Here is a 21,359-nt window from a genome sequence, read left to right on the forward strand (position 1 = left end):
CATGAATGAATCCAGCCTGCCCAAGTTGGATAGAACGAGATAACAGAACCTCTCCTGATGCTGTTTCATTCGACTGGGCGAGCGAAATTTTTCAGGCAGTTGTTTTGATCTGCACTTCCCGAACGGAGGTCGTGCTGAGTTGTACAAGTTTTAATTGTTATTTTCTAAAGCAATTTCTTTTTTTTCTGTAAAATTTCGATACGTAAAAAGGTTAAAAAAGGAAGGTAAGTAGAAAAAGGTAATGTGAATCAGCTCGCCAAATTAAATGAGATTGAATGGTTTTTCAAATGGTAGCTGGTCGGATCAAAAGGTCAAAATTACACATAGCATTTTTAATTTGTCTCAGGCGATGTTTTAATGAGTTGAAACTTGAAATGCAATTGTGTTGAGGGAAAAAACATTATCTGCTCAATTTACATGCAATCGCCTAGCATGATTCGTTAAAATGGTAGTAGGTATTATGTCTACTGACCGAGTAAGTTCAGAAATCTATGGAAGGACTTTCTTGATATCTGCGTATGAATGACCTGCAGAAAGTCGACTTCTTTATTACAGTAATTATCAGTCTTATACATATTCCGCTTATGATACACTGGCTCGCGAGATAAGATTACAACCCAATCTGTTGTTCTGTATTTAATTGATATGATAATTTACTTGTTTTGGCTCAACCAATCATAGATTTTCAAAATAATAACCTATTGTTAAAACTCTTAATTTCTGAACTTCCAGTAAAATCTTCCATTACTTTGTAAATCAGCTAAAATAGAGTTAAAGTTTTTTTTCTGATTTGCTATTAATCTTACGTTGTAAGATTAATATCGTCTACATACATAATTTTTACAATTTGAATTTAAATTATAATTCCTGTTAACTTGAAATAATCTCTTTAATTTATTCATATAACACTGTTAACATTTATACTCGAGGCATTACTTTAAAATCTAGAAAATAACTTGCAGAAGTTTGCAGTTTTTTTTTACAGAACAAACAATATGGTATCAGCAAACGCCAATCAACTTCGGTACGATGGCCGAGTGGTGGTCGTTACGGGAGCCGGAGCAGGGTTGGGTCGAGAGTATGCCCTGTTGTTTGGCTCCCGAGGAGCTAAAGTGGTCGTCAACGATCTTGGTGGCAACTTCCACGGTCAGGGCAAATCTAATGCCGCCGACAAAGTGGTGGAAGAGATCCGTGCAACCGGTGGTGTTGCCGTTCCGGACTACAACTCCGTGGTGGATGGTGATAAAATCATTCAAACCGCAATGGAAGCATTCGGTCGGGTTGATGTGCTGATCAACAATGCTGGCATTCTGCGGGACAAAAGCATTGCCCGAATTTCCGATGAAGATTGGAACCTGATCCATGATGTTCATTTGAAGGGTAGTTTCGTTACGACTCGGGCCGCTTGGCCAATAATGAAGAAGCAAAACTATGGTCGGATCATAATGACATCGAGCAATTCCGGGGTGTATGGAAATTTCGGTCAAGCTAACTACAGCGCTGCTAAGCTGGGACTTGTTGGACTGGCAAATACGGTAGCAATTGAGGGTGCGAAAAATAACATCCAATGTAATGTGATCGTACCCACGGCTGCATCAAGGATGACCGAAGGGATTCTGCCGGAGATTTTGTTCAATGAATTGAGTAGGTTTTTAGAAATAGAATTTAATTATTTTTTAATTAATTTGTTCTTATTTACTATAGAACCGAAACTCATCGCACCTGTTGTCGCTTATCTGTGCCACGAGTCCTGCGAGGATACGGGATCGATTATCGAAAGTGCAGCTGGTTGGGCCACTAAGGTTCACTTTGTCCGGGGCAAGGGATCCATTTTGCGAACCGCAATCGACGAAGATGTGACTCCCGAATTTGTGAAGAACGTATGGGCAGATGTAACCGATATGTCTCAGGCGAAACACCTTAACGCAATTGGAGAGGCTAGTCTGTCCCTCGTCGATGTCCTAGAGAAGCTACGCGATGGAAAGGCCGACAGCAATGCAGTGACGGACACTTTCAAATTTAATTTCAAGGATGTCATACTGTACGCCCTCGGTGTTGGGGCCACTGTAACCGATGAGAGCGATTTACGATTTTTATACGAAAATCATGCCGACTTCTCAGTACTCCCTACGTTTTTCATTCTGCCTGGTCTACTATCGGTTATGGGTTCAAGTCTTACAGCATCGGCGATCCCTCATGCCAAATTTGACTTGACAAACGTAAGTTTGAATTTATCAAACTTAATTTAAAATTTTGTAATTAATTTCAATATTCTCACAGATCCTTCACGGCGAACAATACATCGAGCTGTTCGATTCCGTCCCTACCGAAGGCCTCCTGACTACAACCAGCACTGTATTGGACGTGTTGGACAAGCGATCTGGTGCTCTGGTAACTACCCTGTCGGAATCTTTCGATGAGAATGGAACTCTAGTAGCACGTGGCCAAAGCAGCACGTTTGTTGTTGGAGTCGGAAATTTCAACGGCAAAACAAAAGCCAGCCCTGAAGTGAAACAGATTGTTCCGAACCCAAAACGCACACCGGATGCATCGGTTGAAGTGAAAACTTCCAGGGACCAGGCAGCCCTTTACCGGTTGTCTGGGGATCTCAACCCGATGCACATTGATCCCAGCTTTTCGGCAATCGCCGGATATAAGATACCCATCTTGCATGGCCTCTGCACTATGGGAATATCCGTAAAAGCAGTGCTGAAGCAGTTTGGTGGCGATGATCCAACTCTTTTCAAGGCAGCTAAAGTGCGTTTTTCGAAACCGGTACTACCCGGCCAAACGTTGCGTGTTGAAATGTGGAAAGAACCCAACAACAGGGTCTGTTTCCGCACCCTCGTCGTCGAAACGAGTACCGAAGTTCTTACGGGTAAGTGTGTTTTTCTTATTTTATTCATATTTGCATGAACATCCGCAAACTTTCATTTCGTTAAATTTGTGTTAATTTTACGTCCGAAGACTTACAAAATTTCCATAACTTATAGATTTAGGGTGGTAACCTAGATCTGGCTTATAAGCCAGCATGTTAGCAATTGCTAAACGACTACCTCACTTTATGGGTAAAATTTCCTAATCAAACTATTTGAAATAAAATAAATTATTTAAAATTCATTTTCAAAACTTACATGGACATTTGATAATTCTTATTACTGCGTATGACCATTGTTTTTACCACTGATCACACTGACATGACACTTAGAACAAAAATTCAACCATTTTCTGTCTAATATTTTGTTGTCAGATTTTGCAGGTTCGCAATGCCGATGGCAGGTGGCGAACCTGAAAAATTTAAAAAAAAAATGCCCTGTAGGAAAAATGGTCCTGTTTAGCCCGATTTTATCGTAGAAATTGCGTGTTTTATTTTTAAAGTTGGGTGGCATTTCCTAACTGGGATAGCACTTCTTCAAATCGATCGATGCGCACTCTGGAATCGACATTGCGTACTGTTGGAAAAATTATCCACAATACGAAATCGAGTGTCCAGTCAGTATGGTCAGTGTTTTTACTGCGTATTAAAAGTGTCGGAAAGCAGAGTTGCAAGATTTCAGATAATCATTTGAAATTGATACTCACCGTGATGAGTATCAATTAAGCAGCACAATGAATTTCGTTGTGATGCTCAAAGCTTTCGATGTCTAACAAAATTCACTGAGCATCACATCTAGAAAAAAAATCAGAAATCCAGAATCCCATTAGAGAAATCTTCAGCTATATTCCCCACTTTTTCCCCTACTATTTTTTTACGGCAGTTAAATTTGTAACGAATCTATGATTGGCTGATTGGCCAAGTTGAACGACTCCAAACAGTTTGATATAAAAAAATAAGAGCGCTTTAATGATTGGAGTTTATTGAAACTTTAATAACGAAAGTGTTAAAGCTCGTGGTACCTAGTGAACCTGTATATAAGAGAAGTGACATCTGAAACACAAAATTCCAATCGAGCAAAACAACTGTCAAAATCGATTCCAATCGATCCGAGCATTTTGTCGCAGAGCTTTTACCTTTCTTATTGAAAACTCAACCAAGGAAGGTATTGTGATTGTTGTTATAGTTCAAACAGATAATTTTTTAGCTGGTCATATGAATTTATGATTAGGTGCAATTTTTTTTTAATGCTAAGGTGAATCATGTTTCTAGTTAGAAAGCTAACTGATTATTAACGAAATTCAAGTCATTCATACCGTTTATCGCGATCCTTCGGTCATCGAGTTCAATGTTATTTTGTTGGATTGAAGGAGCGTTCACTTTAGAGCTTGAACATTGAGCCAGAAAACAGTGCTGGGAATTTTTTTGTCCAAGATTTCGGCGATGTTTTCACATATTTCATTTTAAGAGGGATCAGATGTCGCTTCTCTTATATGAAGGTTCACTAGTGGTACCTATGTTTTAAAAAGTGTCTATGTACACAACACACTACCTTATAAATGTTGAGAATAACACTTTAATTTTATAATATTATTTGCAAATACGGCGCTTTGGTACTAAACAATTTATAACATATTTCATAGTCAAGACGACTTTAATAAAAAAAAAATAAAATTCAGTCGTTGACGTTTTGTTGGTTTTCAAAATTAAAAGCAATAACATAATATGGGATTAAAAGCAACATTTCTAATCGATTTTCTGGCTATTTGAAATCAGTGAAATATGCTTAGTTAGCTAAGCATAGAATACATTAATAGAAAAATCGATATTTGTTTTAATTCTCAAGGGCTGAAATTCTTAGGGCAGAAACACAGTGCACGCGAGCGAGCGAGCGAGCGATTTTTGAATGAACCTGAAATGAATTTCGCGCGAACATTTTTCAGGATCGTTCACAGTGCACGCGACGAACGGGATGCGATTTACACTGAGAAAAAACTTTATGGATAGGAAAGAAAATAATATTTATGTAAATCAATTTATAGGGAATTGAAAGAATAATTTTTAATGAAATGAAAAAAAAATTGGATCGTGCGAGACCTGATGACCACGCAATTTGTCACCGGAATCTCCAAAGATCTCGAATAATTAGAGAAAAAACGCGCGCCGGTATATGGAATATGCATCTTATGCAGCTTGGCGAAAAAAGTAAACTCACAATGTTTGAATTTTCCCCCGAAGTAATGGGTGGTATGAAAAAAACCTAGTAATTGCTTTTGCTAAACTAAATCGAGCAGTCGAGCAGTCGCTTAAAGCAATTGCTTCGGTTGTTATGAATAAAGTTTTTTTGACAGCTGTTTTCTCAGTCAGGAGCTTTTACTTTTAGAACAAGCTAGTTTGGTATGAATAAAGCTCAAATCTGAAGCAATTGCTCGACAAATCTCCTAGCAATTGCTTTATTTTCTAAGCATGCTCGGTAGCAGACTTTTCCAATAAAAAATTCTTTAATAACGTCATGAATTTATCAAATTAGCAATATTTCACTTCAAAACAATTCAAAAAGGCATTTTCAACATGGATGAAGAAAATTCGAAGTGATAACCCAACTTTTTTTCATATTTCTTGCGTTGTATAAAATCATTCGTCTAAGATAAAATTAAACAAATCAATTAGTAAATATTTCAAATTAAAAAAATAATCCGGCTATAGTGGAAGAAGTGCCAATTGGCTCAAAGTAAGAAATAAATTGTAATAATTTAAAATATTATACAGATCTATCATTTTTATATAATTTTGTTATAATCCTAAGATTTAAAAAAAATCTAAATTAAAATGCGCGCCTTTTGCCATTTTTTTATACATCGGATTATCCCGATCCGAATACATGTGGAAGAGCTTATGATAAAAATTTAAGTTAGGCAATTTTTTGTTTGAAAATATTCGAATATGTTTTCATTTTTCTTTAAACATCAACATACGAGCACGCATTTAACCAAAAATTCCGGTCGTTCTTACACCCACCAACCGCTTCGTCGACTTCAAGGCTACTTTAGCCGTACTTTTCAATTTTCTGATCGTCTTCTTTCATTTTACTTTAGAAAACTTCAGATTCTGCTGGTTGGATAGCTCTATTTTTCGAAGCAAAAGCTATGTTCTAAGACTTTAGTACACATCCGCTAAGCAAATGTTTATTCATACCAAACTAAGCAAATGCTTTGGACTTTTGCTTTGATTGATTTCGAGCTAAGTAAAAGCTATCGAAGCAATTGCTAAACCTTATTCATACCACTAAATGTGTTTTTAACAGCACAAAGAGCACAAATTCACCGTGCCGCAAAATAATACGAATTTCTCTTCAGAATTTGCTGGTCACCATTTCGTCCATATACTGGACAAACGACAGGTATATGCTGGAAAAACTTTGTCATAATTGAAATTGACCTCTGCTTCGAATTTATTTAAACAGTTAGTCGAGGAAAATCGTTTTTTTTTTATTATTTAAAAATAACGCGATATATTTTCAAATAAAACTGCCGTGAAATAATCTCAGTGCAGGTTCATATGAAGTTTGGGTGAACCAAAACAAAGTATTCACGCGACTGCTGCGACGGATAATTTTCCGAATGGTATTTCGCGCGATAGTACGAATCGCATCGCTTGCACTGTGAACGGTCTCACAGTTTTCAACGTGTTCAAATGAGGTGCGATTCTTCGCGCGAATCGCTCGCTCGCTCGCTCGCGTGCACTGTGTTTCTGCCCTTACAAAAAAAGGTCAAAACTCAAATTTTTTTAGGTTTTTTTTTGTATTTTCTCGGCTGTTGACATACAAAAAAAACATATGTTGAACTGTAATATGATCACAGTCATCAAATTTCATGCGGTCTCTTCTTCAGAGCATGTTGTGTACGAGTGAAGGATGTCTAAATTTGGAAATATTAATAAAGATCATGTATTCTAACAAATATGCATCTATACATTCAGAATTAAAACCTACTTTTTTATATCAACTAAATGAAAAAATAGAAGCCGTGATGTCAGTGATAAGCTGTCCTTTGTTTCAACTTTTATTTAAATCTCTTTTCAAACGATCTTTTTTAAAACGTCCTTGGTCCTTGACATCCCTTCTTTGTTCCTAACTACTCATTGGTAGTGCAATTTTCTGACGAATTTTTGACAGTAGTAGTCACTTAGAGACTGTAAAATATTCGGAACAACCGTAGAGAAAACAATTTTCGAACCCAATCTGAACATTCCCGATTTCACAAAAACCACTTCAAAATTATGTACTAGGCTGTGAATGATCAATTAACAGTCTAAACTAGCCATTTTAATAAAATTGAACAGTGTTTTTTCCAAGGGTTTCAAGAATTTCTTTTAAAGGGCATTTTTAAACGTACTCAAAAATCGTTAAAAAAAATACAGCTATGATAATTAAAGAACAATTCATTCCTGATGCATGTGTCTAAAAGCTCATAAGATAATAATCAAAAAATTAGAAGTAAGGCCGCTTAACAAAAGAAGCGAATTTACAATTACTCTAAATGGTAGTACAATAATATTTGATCAATCTTAATATTCAATGGCACATTATTATTTCTGTCATATTCTTTTTTCTATTTAGGATCCTATAAATCTTCTGGAAACGCTCTTAATAGAATAAGTGAATTTATCGGACATTAGATAGGCTGGTATGAATCATATCCTACTTTTTGGTGCAACGATCATGTTTTCTACTTCAGAAATTTCCCACAGGGAATTTCTAACATCACGCGAGTCGAGATAATACTTGAAAAAGATCTGTGAGCCGGTGCAAATAAAACCGACTTTCCTTCTCTTGAAAAAGAAAATCGTTAAAATGCATAAAAATTCATTAAAATGTCTTTTTTGAATTGAAATAAAATAGATTAACCGTTAGGATAGAAGCTACAAACCGCCGCTTACATTTGAAAGGGAAAATTTTGATATTTCTTTATTACTTTTTATTTGGTTCATAAATGCTTTTCATATGTGGTCGATTCCAGCCGGTTGCATAAGCTGGGATGCCATGCGTTTTAATTGGAATGGTTTTTCGTTGGTAAAAATCTTTTTCTTATTTTTATATTTTAAAATTTAATTTGTTTGGAAGATTAAGAAACAATTTTCTTCAGCTATATTAAAACTCTATATAGCTACCTATAAATTTCAACTTCGTTTTTAAGGTTGCCGCTACTAACGAGCCTATAGTAAACAAAGAGACGAAATGTCACGATTGGAATTTTTGATTTTCTGTCAGTGTCATTCCAATCGAGCAAAACCAAGCAGTCTTAAAGGCAGCCCTACAGCGGGGTTGCAAGCCCATTTTTTCAAAAGGGATCAGATTGCGCTTCTTTGTTTACTATAGTTTCTTTAGCCGCTACAAGTAAAAGCAAAGCATAGCTCGAATGCTCTAAATAAAATCATCAAACTTTTTTTCTGCAAAATTGACAAAAAAACTTTCGGTAATTCAAAGATACTAAATTTGTAAAACTAGGCCCGGTGTATCCTTATAATTTTAATTCTGAATTTTAGTGTTTCCCAGCTTAGTTGTCTTTGCGGTACTTTTTGTGTTAATATTTTTAATAATCAAATATTTAGCTATTCAGATTTTGCTATATTTTTTCATAGTTTCTTGTAATGTCCAGAAGATTTGAGATGTTTTTTTCTGGCAAGCACATTAAGCCATTGGGGGTTTTTTGTAGAATTTTGAGCTTGGGCATTTCAATGTTTGCGGTTCTTTTCCATGATTGCAAAACTTTGCATCAACGTTTTTAAGAGATTTAAAAGTACATTACTGTAGGAAATACAATTTCATAACTTGCATGTCTTAAATCCTCTGAATACGAGCGAGACTCATCAACATATTTGGTCATAAAAACTTTTTGCTCATTCTGTAAAACTTTCATTAAACGAAGGAATAAATATTATAATCAGATTCTTACAAGTCATGATAATACATTCTTCAGAAAGATGTTTTAAAATCAAAACTTTCATTCACAACTTTTCACACTGAGATTCAAAAAGGAAGAACCTCACTCGATAAAATATTAACTGAACGAAATTTCGCAACTTTGCTAAAGACATAAATAAAAAAAACAAATTCTTATCATCAACCTGATTGTACTGAGCTTTTAATAGTATGTTCTCTATAAAATGTTTAAAAAAAATATATAACTGGCCTTTAACATTCATCAAGTATAACTGACAGTTTTTAAAAAGTCGTGGTATGTTCAGCTTTTTCTGAACTTGTTTCATTGTTCAAGTGCTTGCACAAATATTATTAAATGGCATCTCTGCCTTCCAAAAAGTAGTTTTTCTGCTCGTGATTCTCAGTCTGAGAAAGCGTTGACATTCAAGACAAGAACCGTTTGTGATACTCACGATGAGATTACCTAGCATCACACTGAGATTCAAAAAGGGAAAATCTCACTCAAAAAAATCTCAATCTCATGAGATTTCGCAACCTTGTCGGAAAGATTTAATGAAAGCTAAATCAACTGAATCTTGACAAGTAAATTTTTCTGAGTGTAATAACGGTAATGATCTTAAAATCGTATTTAAATACACCGTCATTATTTCTCGTTCAAATTAGATAATGAAAACATGACAGTTTTGAACTTCGAGAGAGGCTTGAGCATCGAGAATGAGAGAATTTCAAAAAACTTTTCTCAACTTCTCATTCCATTCATTGATTCGTGCATTCGTGCCGTGCCTATTTTTTGAAAAACTGAATGAATTAACACAGCAACATTTGTTATAATTGGCTTACTGACTACTTAATACTTCTATCTATGAGTGAACATATAAGAAAAAAATCAAAAAACTTGCTACGAAAATATTTGAGTTGAGTTGAGTATATGGGACATAGGGATATACTTTTTGATTATTCTATGATCACAAAAAATGCAAAAAGGGAGTTAAAACCGTACTTTGGAAGCAGTTTCAATCATAGTATGTACACAAATTTCGGAACGTGGATAAGACAATAGACGTAATTTTGACACTTTTTTCACCATCAGATTCTTATGCTTTAAATGCTTTAAAAATTTAAAAATTGCTGTTCATATGTGAAACTTTTTGTAAAATATTTCTCAGAATCTTTCAACACCTACTCTAAAATTGCAGCTGGAAACTAAGTGCATTAACGCAAGAATGGCAGAAATTTAATGCCTTCCTTAACTAAGTTATGAAAAGGCATGTAGAAACACTTATTTACATAACTGCTCCAGAATTATAATATTCATATCAGTCGAAGAATTTGACTCTAGAAAATGCTCAAAAATAGCGCATGCAATTGCTAGCGATTAATTCTTATCACCTTTTAGTTTTGTGATGCTTAACAAATCTATATAAAAAACTATTTTCTTTTCTTATTGAAATTTGTTTAAGTTACTTAAAAATCTTTTAGTTTTAAAGTATTTTTAGTAGGTACTGATTTTTTAGAGTGTAAACGGGTTCATTCATTCATGCAATTTGTATGAATGAATGGCCCGTCTTCCAACTCTTTCACACATGCGGTTGTGTATAACTTGCCGCTCTCTTTTAACTTAACCCGTGCTGGGTGGTTCAATTTCGCCCCGTTCATTCGATCTGCTCCGCCCGCCCGCAGTCAGTTCTCTAGTTCTCTGTCGTGCTGAAGTGCGGCTACGATTCTAGTCGTCAGGTTAAGATTATCACATCAATTATTTCGTGTTTCCAAGGCTCTGCTGGACATTTTATTTGCTGAGTAAAAACTTTCCACGCGGTACGGATTCTAAAGTTTGTGAGTATCTCATTCGGGTTTCAAAAAAGTACTTAACATCAGAGTTATTCCTGTTTTCCATATTCAAATCTCACCATGTAGGTTCGCAAATCGCAATCAGAATCGATTTTAGCATTTCTTTGGCATTGTACTATGATAAGATGATCCTGTTATCAAAAATCGATATCTTGAAACGGTTCAATAGCTTGTAAATCTTTCTTTTTCAAGGAGCTGATAAAATGCTTCCAATCGGGGAAATTCAATAAATGGCTGCCTTTTACTCGACCTAAGCTCGTCATGCTTGACCCGCCAGTATCACCTTTTGATTAAAAATTCACAACCATAGTTTCCATAGTTGACCGAAAAAGTTAGGTAGACGGAAAAGACTTTCGATCGAAGATTCATATAGCACGCAACACGACCATTTTCATTCATTCAGTGTGACTCGATGCTCGTTTGTTTAGTTTTATAAGGTGGTTCGAGAAGTTTCTTGATTGAAGTTTTTTTTATCCCCTCCAGGTGCTTACGTCGATTTTAAGAAGCTTATCGTGAAACCCAACATGACCGCAGGAAAGGACCTTGTTAGCGATGCCGTGTTCACCGGCATCAAGGAACGCATTGCCGAAAACGAAGCCAAAGCAAAGGCCATCAATGCCGTGTTCCTGTACAAGATCACCGATGCCGGCAAGGTCGTGAAAGAATGGGGTATGTATTTATCTGTTTTTTTTTAGTTCATTTCTAGCAAAATAAAACGATTTCAACCAAAAATCCATATTTTTTATAATTTTATTTTCCGATTTCAGTGCTGGACCTGAAGAACGCCAAAGTTTACGAAGGCCCAGTCCAAGGTAAAGCCGACACCACGATGACCATCTCCGACGGGGATATGGTTGATCTGGCTCTCGGCAAGCTTGCCCCGCAGACCGCCTTCATGAAGGGAAAGCTCAAAATCACCGGAAACATTATGTTGGCTCAAAAGCTGGCTCCTCTGCTGAAAACCGAAGCGAAGCTGTAAGCTTCTTCAGGCGCTGTTTCCCCTTGCTCTTAAGAACTTTACAAAACATTCCACTAAGCGCACCTTTAGTGGACACAACAACAACAACACAGTGGTGATAAGGATAGTTTACACATGTAAGTAATCATTATGTTTAGTATAACAAAAGTATTTTGTATTTACTCTACGGTGGGTGAATTCAATTTTTGCATGAAAATGGAACTGGGGCAATAAACAAATGTTTATAATTTACATGCAGATTGAAAACTGATTCCGATGACCATCCTTGTGACCAATATATAACGACGGACTGAGAAAGACAAATGTTTTTTTTTATATATAAACATGAAAGGTTGCGCCATACGCCCACGTAGGAAAAACAATGGTGTAGCATGTTAAAAGTCCATTGGACTTAAATTTAAAAAAATAGGAACAAATCCCATTAAATTTAGTAGCATGGTAGTACTGAAATTCGTTTAATTTATATAACCTGTTGTTTCTAATGCTTAAAACTTTTCAAATTTTTATCGTGATTTAAGATACAATTAATCTTTGTTGAAGGTACGACCAAAGATGATTTTTTGTTTGACCAGCAGTTTTTTTTGGCAAATTTTACATTTCAATTCAGGTAAACTTCACCTCGCTGCTTGATGGAGTACCTCAAAAAGATAAAGTTGCAAAATATGCCGATTTCTACTGCTTAAAAATTGATCCATCAACCAAAGTGACGCCATTTTTTCGGTGGTGGAAATTTGACTTTCATACTTACTTAACTTACTTAATGTTCCCGCGCCGATCCTCCGATGCAAAGGGCCGTGGTAAAAGACCACCACTGTTGACGATCCGGATCCAGCGTCTTTACTTGGTCCCAGTCAAGACTCTCGTCGACAGTTCGTATTTCGGCTGCTAGGCTTCGCCGCCACGAGTTTCTGGATCTGGATCTTTCTTCGATGCCCATCTGGATTCCATTCAAGCGCCTCTCTATAAATCTCGTTCTCATCTTTTCGCAGCGTGTGCCCAATCCATCTCCACTTACGTTCCCGAATCTCGATTTCTAGCGCCCTTTGACACCAGCGATGTAGTTCCTCATTTGAGATCCAGTTGCCAGGCCACCAAGTGCGGATGATATTCCACAGGCAGAGGTGGTACCGGCTGGGATGCGAGTAACCTAAGCGAAGATCGGGTACCCAACCCCGGTGGATGCTTTGGTCGCATGCAGACTGAGAAGGTGGCCGCACGCGTCTGTTCCCCAGGTCAGGGGCGGCGTGCAACAACAACTGAGCGTCTGTTCTCCAGGTCAGGGGCGGCTCAAATAGCGTCTGTCTCGCAGCTAGCGGCGGAATTTATGAAATGCGGCTCCCGCCAGCTAAGTCCAAGATGGCAGCCCCATCGCGGGATAGGGACTTTAACACGGACACGAATTGGAAATTGGAACGTTTTAACCCTTGCCCAACAAGTCAAACTGGAACAACTTGCTAAAGAGGCTAGCCGCCTCAAGCTTGAAATTCTGGGACTGAGCGGAGTCCGTTGGCCTAATACTGGAGAACACAAGACACAATCCGGGCAAGTCTTGCTTTACTCTGGTATACGAGGAGAACATGCTGCTCGGGAACGAGGAGTTGGTTTCCTGTTAAGCCCGCAGGCCACGCGGCGCTTATTAGATGGGAACCAATAAACGAAAGAATAATCGTAGCCAGATTTAGAACACGGGTTAGAAACCTTACAATGGTCCAGTGTTATGCGCCAACTGACGTTGCCGATTTGCAGGAGAAAGAGCAGTTTTACAGTCAACTGAACAGCGTAGTGGAGAGAATTCCAAAGGGTGACATTCAAATCCATTTAGGCGACTTCAACGCAAAGATTGGCTCCGACAATCAGGACATTGAACGCATCATGGGGCGCCATGGTCTAGGACAGATGAGCGAAAACGGAGAGCTGTTTGTAGAGTTTTGTGGCAACAACAACATGGTGATCGATGGATCGCTCTTCCCCCATCGACCAGCACATAAGGGCCCTTATTCTGCGCCGCGAGTGACGTGATGATAGTCGAGTCACCCAAGTCACTCTATTCCGGTAGTCGGTTTAGGTGAGGATTGTCACTTCGGATGAACTTTGTGAGTTCTTACCCTATTGTCGTAGTCACCGTGGGTGAGAATCGTCGCATTCGGGTGACGATTTTAGGTGACAATTGTCGGTACCTTTTCAGGTGACGACGAAGAACAAATCTAAGCAAAATTGTGAACAAAGCGGCATTTTAAGAATAAATTGTAACACAATAGATATAAATAAACAGAAATAGTCTGTTAAAATTGTTTTTCCTCCATTTAAAGCCACTTTTTTTCTTCTAAAAATCATAAAAAAAAATTAGCATATCTAGTCGAAAATCTTTAATTTTAATCTGAATTACAAATTGTCGGTACCTTTTCAGGTAGCGACGAGTTAGAAAATTAGTCGGAAAATGGCTTCAAATATGCATTAAATACGATACATTTGAATGTGAACCCAATTACATGTATGATTCACTTCAAATTCTAATACAAGGCATTTCTATAAAAAAAAATGTGGAAAAGACGTCAAATTTTCCCATGTAACCAGAATTTTGTATTTTAATCTTTAATTCTGGTGGCAATTGAAATTTAATCTTTTCCTATGAACCCAATATTTTAATTTTAAATTTATTTTCTCCTATTAAATAGTGGTTTGATTACAATTTTTTTTGTTAAAGAACTGTCCAACTAAATCTAAATTTTAATTAAAAAAAAAACAACATAAAAATTCTGAATTTATGTGTTCTGTATTGAAATAGTTCTTCATGTCTTTCCGGAATGACAAATGCCGATGTTGGTACGGTTGATGCGCTTCCAGTTGGAATCTGTTGTTGGAAGAGCGGCAATGTTGGTAGGACCCAGCAGACTGGAGAAATAATTGGTTCCTCCCAGCAGCGTGACGCGTTTCCTTTTGTTAGAACCGCCAAATATAGTGCTGAAACAAAACCAACGCAAATGCAGTAAGATGTTTTTGCCATCTGCAATCAAAACATTAATGCTTCTATACTAACCTGAAAAGCTTCAAATGTTGGCACCGATGTTCCAAGTTGAATCCACTTTTGCGCTGACTGGCCTAGACCGCTGCCGTAGACTTCCGGATTTGTCAATTTTCGGCTTTTAATCCAACTGAGCTAAGATACCGTATCTTTCCGTATCGGTTTTCCTTTTTTTTTCACATCCGCTTTGGTCCTCAGCTCCAAGTGCAGCTTGGGCAGCTTGCTTACACCGGTTAATTCGACGGATGCCTTTTGCGAACCGGAATTCGCACTAGTTTATTAAATTTTAAATATTAAATTTTGAAAACGCGAACAAAATAAAAGCAAACCGAGCAAATTTGACACATGGATTCATTCAGTCACTCACCAGCAGGGATGCCAGGTGTTGAGGATAAAAAATCTGGGCAATTTTGAAAAAAAGTCTGTGTGTGTCTGTGCACAAGGAAGATCACCAATTTGGTACTAAACAAGAATTTTTTCGACGTGTGAGAGGGGGGGGGGGATGGGCTGTAGCGGGGGAGGGAGGGTGTTGTACTCGGGTTATTTTCGAGTTTAATGTTTATTGTTAGGAGTACGTTAAGAACTACATAACAAACACTGTTTCCTACCACGTACCATGCCGAAAAAAAAGTTTTTGAATGATTGGTCCAATACCCATGAATCCAAGAGAGATTTACAGTCTAATCTGGCACTTACGGATCAAATCCGATACATGAACATTGATTTCATCACTCAATTCCAAAAGTCTGTAAAATCTGGGCACTCTGAGCAAAAATCTGGGCAAAATCTGTGTCTGACCAATATCTGGAAGAAGGGTCAAAAGTCTTGGTTTTACAGACAAATCTGGGCACCTGGCAACCCAGCTCACCAGAGAATGAGCTCCTGTCACTTTACCCACATCGACTCCGGGAATAAGGTGACAAATCTCACGGTGACTCCGAGGTGAGGTGACAATCATCACGTCACGCGCGGCGCAGAATAAGGGCCAAGGTCACTTGGGTATCCCGAGATGGCCGAACAGAAAATCAAATTGACCACATCTGCATCAGCCGAAAATGGAGAAGGAGCCTTCTTGATGTCCGCAACAAACGAACCGCAGACATTGCATCTGACCATCACCTCGTCCTTGGCGAAATACGACTGAGAGTTGCGCGTGTCCAACGGAGCGAGGAGAAAGTCTGGTGTCGATACGACGTCCGCCGGTTGGAGAATCCAGAGGTGAAAAGGGCATACGTTGAACAGTTAGAATCCCGAGCCTCGGAATTGCCGACAGACGGAACAGTCGAAGAACAGTGGTGTGGAATCAAGAATGCCTTTATCACGACGAGCCATGGTGCTCTCGGTAAAGTTCGTGGAAGAAGAAGTGAATGGATGTCGGATGAAACTTGGAGGATGGTCGATGATCGGAGAAAGGCGAAAGTCGGAATTGAGCAGGCATGTACCGGGTCAGCCAAAGCAGCCACCCGCTTACGATATGCGGAGCTGGAAAAGACAGTTAAACGAGCTTGTAGACGAGACAAGAGAGCCTGGACAAACTCCCTAGCCGAAGAGGGAGAGAGAGCCGCCGCCAATGGAGATATCCGATTACTTTATGACATTTTTCGCCGCCTCAGTGGTGCAAGGACTAATGCAAGAATGCCGCTGAAAGACCGAGCAGGTCAGTTATTGACCGATCGAACAGATCAGCTCAAACGATGGACTGAGCACTTCGAACAACTCTTCCGAGTCACGAATAGCAATGGGCAACAGAATCCGCAGCTCGAAGCGCCAACAGTAAGTCGCATAAATGGCGTCAACTCGGAAGCGCTTCCGCTGGCTGAAATAGAAGCGGCAATCAAAAACATGAAATCCAACAAAGCACCTGGGATCGATTGCATCCCTGCTGAAATGTTGAAAGCCGACCCTGCCCTGTCAGCACAAATGTTGCACCGTCTTTTCGCTGACATCTGGGATACTGCAACATTCCCGGCCGACTGGATGCAGGGTATCCTCGTAAAGGTCCCGAAGAAAGGAGACCTGACAGAGTGCGGTAACTGGCGAGGCATAACGTTGATCTGTACAACCCTCGCTGTACAACGCTACACTCCGACGGCAGCAAGCTGGATTCCGATCCGGACGATCATGTGTGGACCACATCACAACGCTACGAATAATACTGGAACAAATCAACGAATTCCAGGACTCTCTTCTGCTGGTGTTCGTTGATTTCGAAAAAGCATTTGACCGACTTAACCATGAAAACTTCTGGGCGGCTCTAAGGCGACGAGGGGTCCCAGAGAAACTAGTCCATCTCATCGAAGCTAAATACGAGGCATTTTCGTGCAAGGTCTTGCACGACGGTGTCTTGTCCGAACCAATCCCGGTTACTGCTGGAGTGAGACAAGGATGTATCTTATCACCGCTACTTTTTCTCATCGTAATGAATAAGATTCTGACTGGATGGATTGACTGTGCACCGAACCGAGGATTGCCGTGGAATCCTTCAACGATGGATCAACTGAACGACCTTGACCTGGCTGACGATATTGTTTTGCTCGCCCAACCACAACCGGACATGCAGAGCAAACTCGACGACCTCACCGAAAGTTCCAAGGCAGCAGGTCTCAAAGTCAATGTCGGAAAGACCAAGTCGATGGAAATCAACACAGCAAATCCCTCCAGTTTCATGGTAGCTGGGCAACAAGTTGAGAAAGTGGAGTGCTTCCAATATCTTGGTAGCCAGATTACGCCTGATGGTGGTACCAGGAAAGACATCGAAACCCGGAACAGAAAGGACCGTTTTGCATTTGCGAGTCTCCGAAACATCACGCCAGATCTCTCTACGAACGAAAATCCGAATCTTCAACTCAAACGTCAAATCCGTATTGCTGTATGGGTGCGAAACTTGGTGCACATATGCGGTGACGACGCGAAAACTGCAAGTATTTGTAAACCGCTGCCTGCGGAATATCACCCGCGCTTGGTGGCCTGGCAACTGGATGTCGAATGAGGAACTACATCGCCGGTGTCATCAAAGGGCGCTAGAAATCGAGATTCGGGAACGTAAGTGGAGATGGATTGGGCACACGCTGCGAAAAGATGAAAACGAGATTTGCAGAGAGGCGCTAGATTGGAATCAAAGAAGAGGCAGACCTAGAAACTCGTGGCGGCGAAGCCTAGCCGCTGAAATCCGAACTGTCGACGAGAATCTTGACTGGGACCAGGTGAAGACGCTGGTTCCTCTGGAGGTCTTTTACCACGGCCCTATGCACCGGAGGATCGGCGCGGGATCATTAAGTAAGTAAGTAATTAAGATACAATACTACTGAAAGAAGAGGCTGTACTCCTGCACTTGAACCTTGCACAGTAGTACAGAAGGCCCCGTGACACGTATGCCGATAAGGTAACGCTTTCAAAGTAACTTGTGTTAGTCAGAACAAACATTCCTATAGGATTTCTAACTACCAAGGCATGGCCGGTTGGTAAACTACCAAGCTAGAACCCCGTCACGACCACCCCGCATAGTTTATCCACTGCTTCTTCTCGCTGCAGTAAAAATCGTAGCTGAGCACGAGAGACCTTCTTTTTTTTATTAGTTGTTAACCCAGGTGGTAAATCCAATTTACGGATTGCATTCCAAGGCACGGCGAGCCACCGCGTCCCCCCAGTTTGCTACTCTGGGTCCATGGGTGCAATTGAACGACTAAGGAACACTGTACCCCCTACGCCATAAAGTCCACCTGGGGCCACTGACCTTTGTTCCCACCTCGAACTGTTTGACACACTTTACTTCAATAGTGGGAGGTCAATTCGCGCTAGTGCGCTCCAAGGCAATACTCGGTTCCGAATCCTCTACCAGCAATGCCTCATTCTAACACAACTCGATGCTCAATCCCTCCTCTGACGAGTTAGGATCCGACATCTCATCGTGTGAATGAGGTCCCCACACAGCGCAACTACTAACTTTGTGAGTACAGTCCAAGATCCAGAAACACAAAGCGAGTTGTCGACGACACTTTCTCTGTTCAAACACGCGGGTAGGAGGGGTAAGCCCCCTAAGCCACGTGTAGGACTCAGACTCCTCCGAACTCACAAATAGTGTTGACTTAAGTCCCCACTCAGCGCAACTACCCGATCTTCAAGTCGGGCGCTTGACCACCCGAAGCGCAGATCGAGCTATAGAACGCCCTCATCAGGTCAAACTTGCGGTTCAGGCGCATCAATTCCCGAAACGCGTGTCGAACCCTGACACCTCCGGCAAAATGTACCTCTCGGACACTGATGTGTAAACACGTCCCTAAGTGATCGGCCCACCATTGGCCACCACTTTGCGCATCTACTCATTTTGCGAGTCGGGTCTATACCCACCGAAGCGCAAAACAAGTTGGCGATCGCTCTCCCTCCGGTCGCATCCGCATATCAGGGTCATGACCCCCCGAAAGCGTGTTGGAGTACCCGGGTGCACCACTTCTTCCGCGCGGGTTTGGCAGACCCGTCGACGGCCTCTAGTGGGTTTGGTGTAGTTCTCTTGGCCGTACATCTGCAATACGCCGGACTAGCAGACACGTTTCCACTCTGCACCACGGGGAGGTAGAACTACGTCGCAGAGCTATTACGCGAGACCTTCTACGCTGCACCACACGTATGGGTCTAGATTAGGGTTATGTGCAATACGGATTTGACGTTTGAATTGAAGATTCGGATTTTAGTTCGTAGAGAGATCTTGCGTGAGTGCCAGTTGTTTCGTAGACTCGCGGACGCAAATCAGGCTTTTTTGATCCGCGTTTCGATGTCTTTCTTGGTTACCATCAGGCGTTATCTGGCTACCAAGATACTGGAAGCATTCCACTTTCTCAGCCTGTTGTCCAGATACCACGAAATTGGGAGGAATTACTGTGTTGATTTACATCGACTTGGTCTTTTCGACATTGATTTTGAGACCTGCTGCCTTGGAGCTTTCGGTGAGATCGTCGAGTTTGCTCTGCATGTCTTGTTGGCTTTGGGCAAGCAAAACAATATCGTCAACCAGGTCAAGGTCGTTCAGTTGCTCCATTGTCGAAGGATTCCACGGCAACTCTGGGTTCGGTCTACAGTCAATCAATTCAGTCAAGATATAATCCATTACGATGAGAAAGGGTAGCGGTGATGATATACATCCTTGTCTCAATCCAGCAGTTACCGGGATTGGATCAGACAAGACACCGTCGTGCAGGACTTTGCACGAAAATGTCTCGTATTGTGCTTCGATGAGATGGACTAGTTTCTCTAGGACTCCTCGTCGCTTTAGAGCCGCCCAGATGTTTTCGTGGTTCAGTCGGTCAAATGCTTTTTCGACATCAACGAACACCAGCAGTGAAGAGAGTCCTGGAATTCGTTGATTTGTTCCAGTATTATTCGTAGCGTTGTGATGTGGTCTACACATGATCGTCCGGATCGGAATCCAGCTTGCTGCCGTCGGAGTGTAGCGTCGATTTTCTTCTGGATCCTGTTCAGGATCACTTTGCAGAGTACTTTGAGAGTTGTACAGATCAAAGTTATGCCACGCCAGTTACCGCTCTCTGTCAGGTTTCCTTTCTTCGGGACAGGGCAGGGTTGGCTTTCAGCATTTTAGCAGGGATGCAATCGATCCCAGGTGCTTTGTTGAATTTTATGTCTTTGATTTTATTTCAGCCAGCGAGGGCGCTTCCGACTTACCGTTGGCGCTTCGTGGGTTCTGTTGGCCATCGCTATTCGTGACTCGGAAGAGTTGTTCGAAGTGCTCAGTCCATCGTTTGAGTTGATCTGTTCGATCGGTCATGAACTGACCTGCTCGGTCTTTCTTGCATTAGTCCTTGCACCTTTGAGGCGTCGAGAAATGTCATAAATTAATTGGATATATCCATTGCACAATATTGGCGGCGGCTCTTTTTCCCTTTTCGGCTGGTGAGTTTGTCCAGGCTCTCTTGTCTCGTCTGCAAGCTCATTTAACTACCTTTTCCAGCTCCGCATATCGTAAGCGGGCGGCTTCTTTGGCTGACCCGGTACATGTCTACTCAATACCGACTTTCGCCTTTCTCCGATCATCGACCATCCTCCAAGTTTCATCCGACATCCATTCATTTCTTCTTCCACAAACTTTCCCGAGAGTACCATGGGTCGTCGTAATGAAGGCATTCTTGATTCCACACCACTGTTCTTCGACTGTTTCGTTTGTCGGCAATTCCGAGGTTCGGGACTCTAGTTGTTCAACGTATGCCCTTTTCACCTTTGAATTCTCCAACCGGTGCACGTCGTATCGACACCCGACTTTCTCCTCGCGCCGTTGGACACGCGCAACTCTCAGTCGTATCTCGCCAAGGACGGGGTGATGGTCAGATGCAATGTCTGCGCTTCGTTTGTTGCGGACATCAAGAAGGCTCCTTCTCCATTTTCGGCTGATGCAGATGTGATCAATTTGATTTTCTGTTCGGCCATCTCGGGATACCCAAGTGACCTTATGTGGTGGTCGATCAAAACAGGCGGTCTCCAAAAATGTAATTCTCTGCTGGGTCCCCGGGCACTGCGGAATCTCTGGCAACGAAGCTGCTGACCGTTTAGGTTTCGAAGGAAGTCAGAGTTCTCTTCTAATTTCCCCAATTCCTCACACTGATGCTATAAGAACCATAAAAAAATCAAATATGGGCAAGTTGGGAAAATATCTGGAATCAAAGTCACACGGTCAAACTTCGAGAAATAA

The 21,359-nt window shown here is 40.7% G+C and overlaps 2 protein-coding genes across 4 annotated transcripts in view; both read left to right on the forward strand.

Moving 5' to 3' along the window:
• Positions 1–113: 113 nt before the first annotated feature.
• On the forward strand, positions 114–11,874 carry LOC129748185 (peroxisomal multifunctional enzyme type 2-like). Of its 3 annotated transcripts, none has more exons than XM_055742695.1 (6): positions 114–224; positions 973–1,644; positions 1,705–2,219; positions 2,281–2,878; positions 11,148–11,333; positions 11,432–11,874. In XM_055742695.1, exons 2-6 carry the CDS (start codon positions 996–998, stop codon positions 11,641–11,643), a joined length of 2,160 nt encoding a protein of 719 aa, XP_055598670.1. In that variant the 5' UTR covers positions 114–224; positions 973–995; the 3' UTR covers positions 11,644–11,874. The 3 variants fall into 3 exon arrangements, with proteins under 3 accessions (XP_055598670.1, XP_055598671.1, XP_055598672.1); XM_055742696.1 differs by having other exon boundaries at positions 121–224; positions 966–1,644; XM_055742697.1 differs by lacking the exons at positions 114–224; positions 973–1,644; positions 1,705–2,219; positions 2,281–2,878 and adding an exon at positions 10,491–10,649.
• Positions 11,875–15,629: 3,755 nt separating this feature from the next.
• Positions 15,630–21,359, forward strand: part of LOC129745479 (N(6)-adenine-specific methyltransferase METTL4) — a 39,865-nt gene continuing 34,135 nt past the window's right edge. Inside the window, exon 1 of the mRNA XM_055738587.1 lies at positions 15,630–17,945. The gene's annotated coding sequence lies outside the window, so the exon portion shown is untranslated. The remainder of the gene's footprint in view (positions 17,946–21,359) is intronic.

The sequence above is a fragment of the Uranotaenia lowii genome, chromosome 2, assembly GCF_029784155.1.
Source record: "Uranotaenia lowii strain MFRU-FL chromosome 2, ASM2978415v1, whole genome shotgun sequence".
NCBI lineage: Eukaryota > Metazoa > Arthropoda > Insecta > Diptera > Culicidae > Uranotaenia > Uranotaenia lowii.

Coding starts and splice junctions, on each gene's coding strand:
- LOC129748185 (XM_055742695.1), top strand. CDS start 996: ATGGTATCAGCAAACGCCAATCAACTTCGGTACGATGGCCGAGTGGTG. Junction 1,645..1,704: donor GATTTTGTTCAATGAATTGA/GTAGGTTTTTAG, acceptor TATTTACTATAG/AACCGAAACTCATCGCACCT. Junction 2,220..2,280: donor CCAAATTTGACTTGACAAAC/GTAAGTTTGAAT, acceptor ATATTCTCACAG/ATCCTTCACGGCGAACAATA.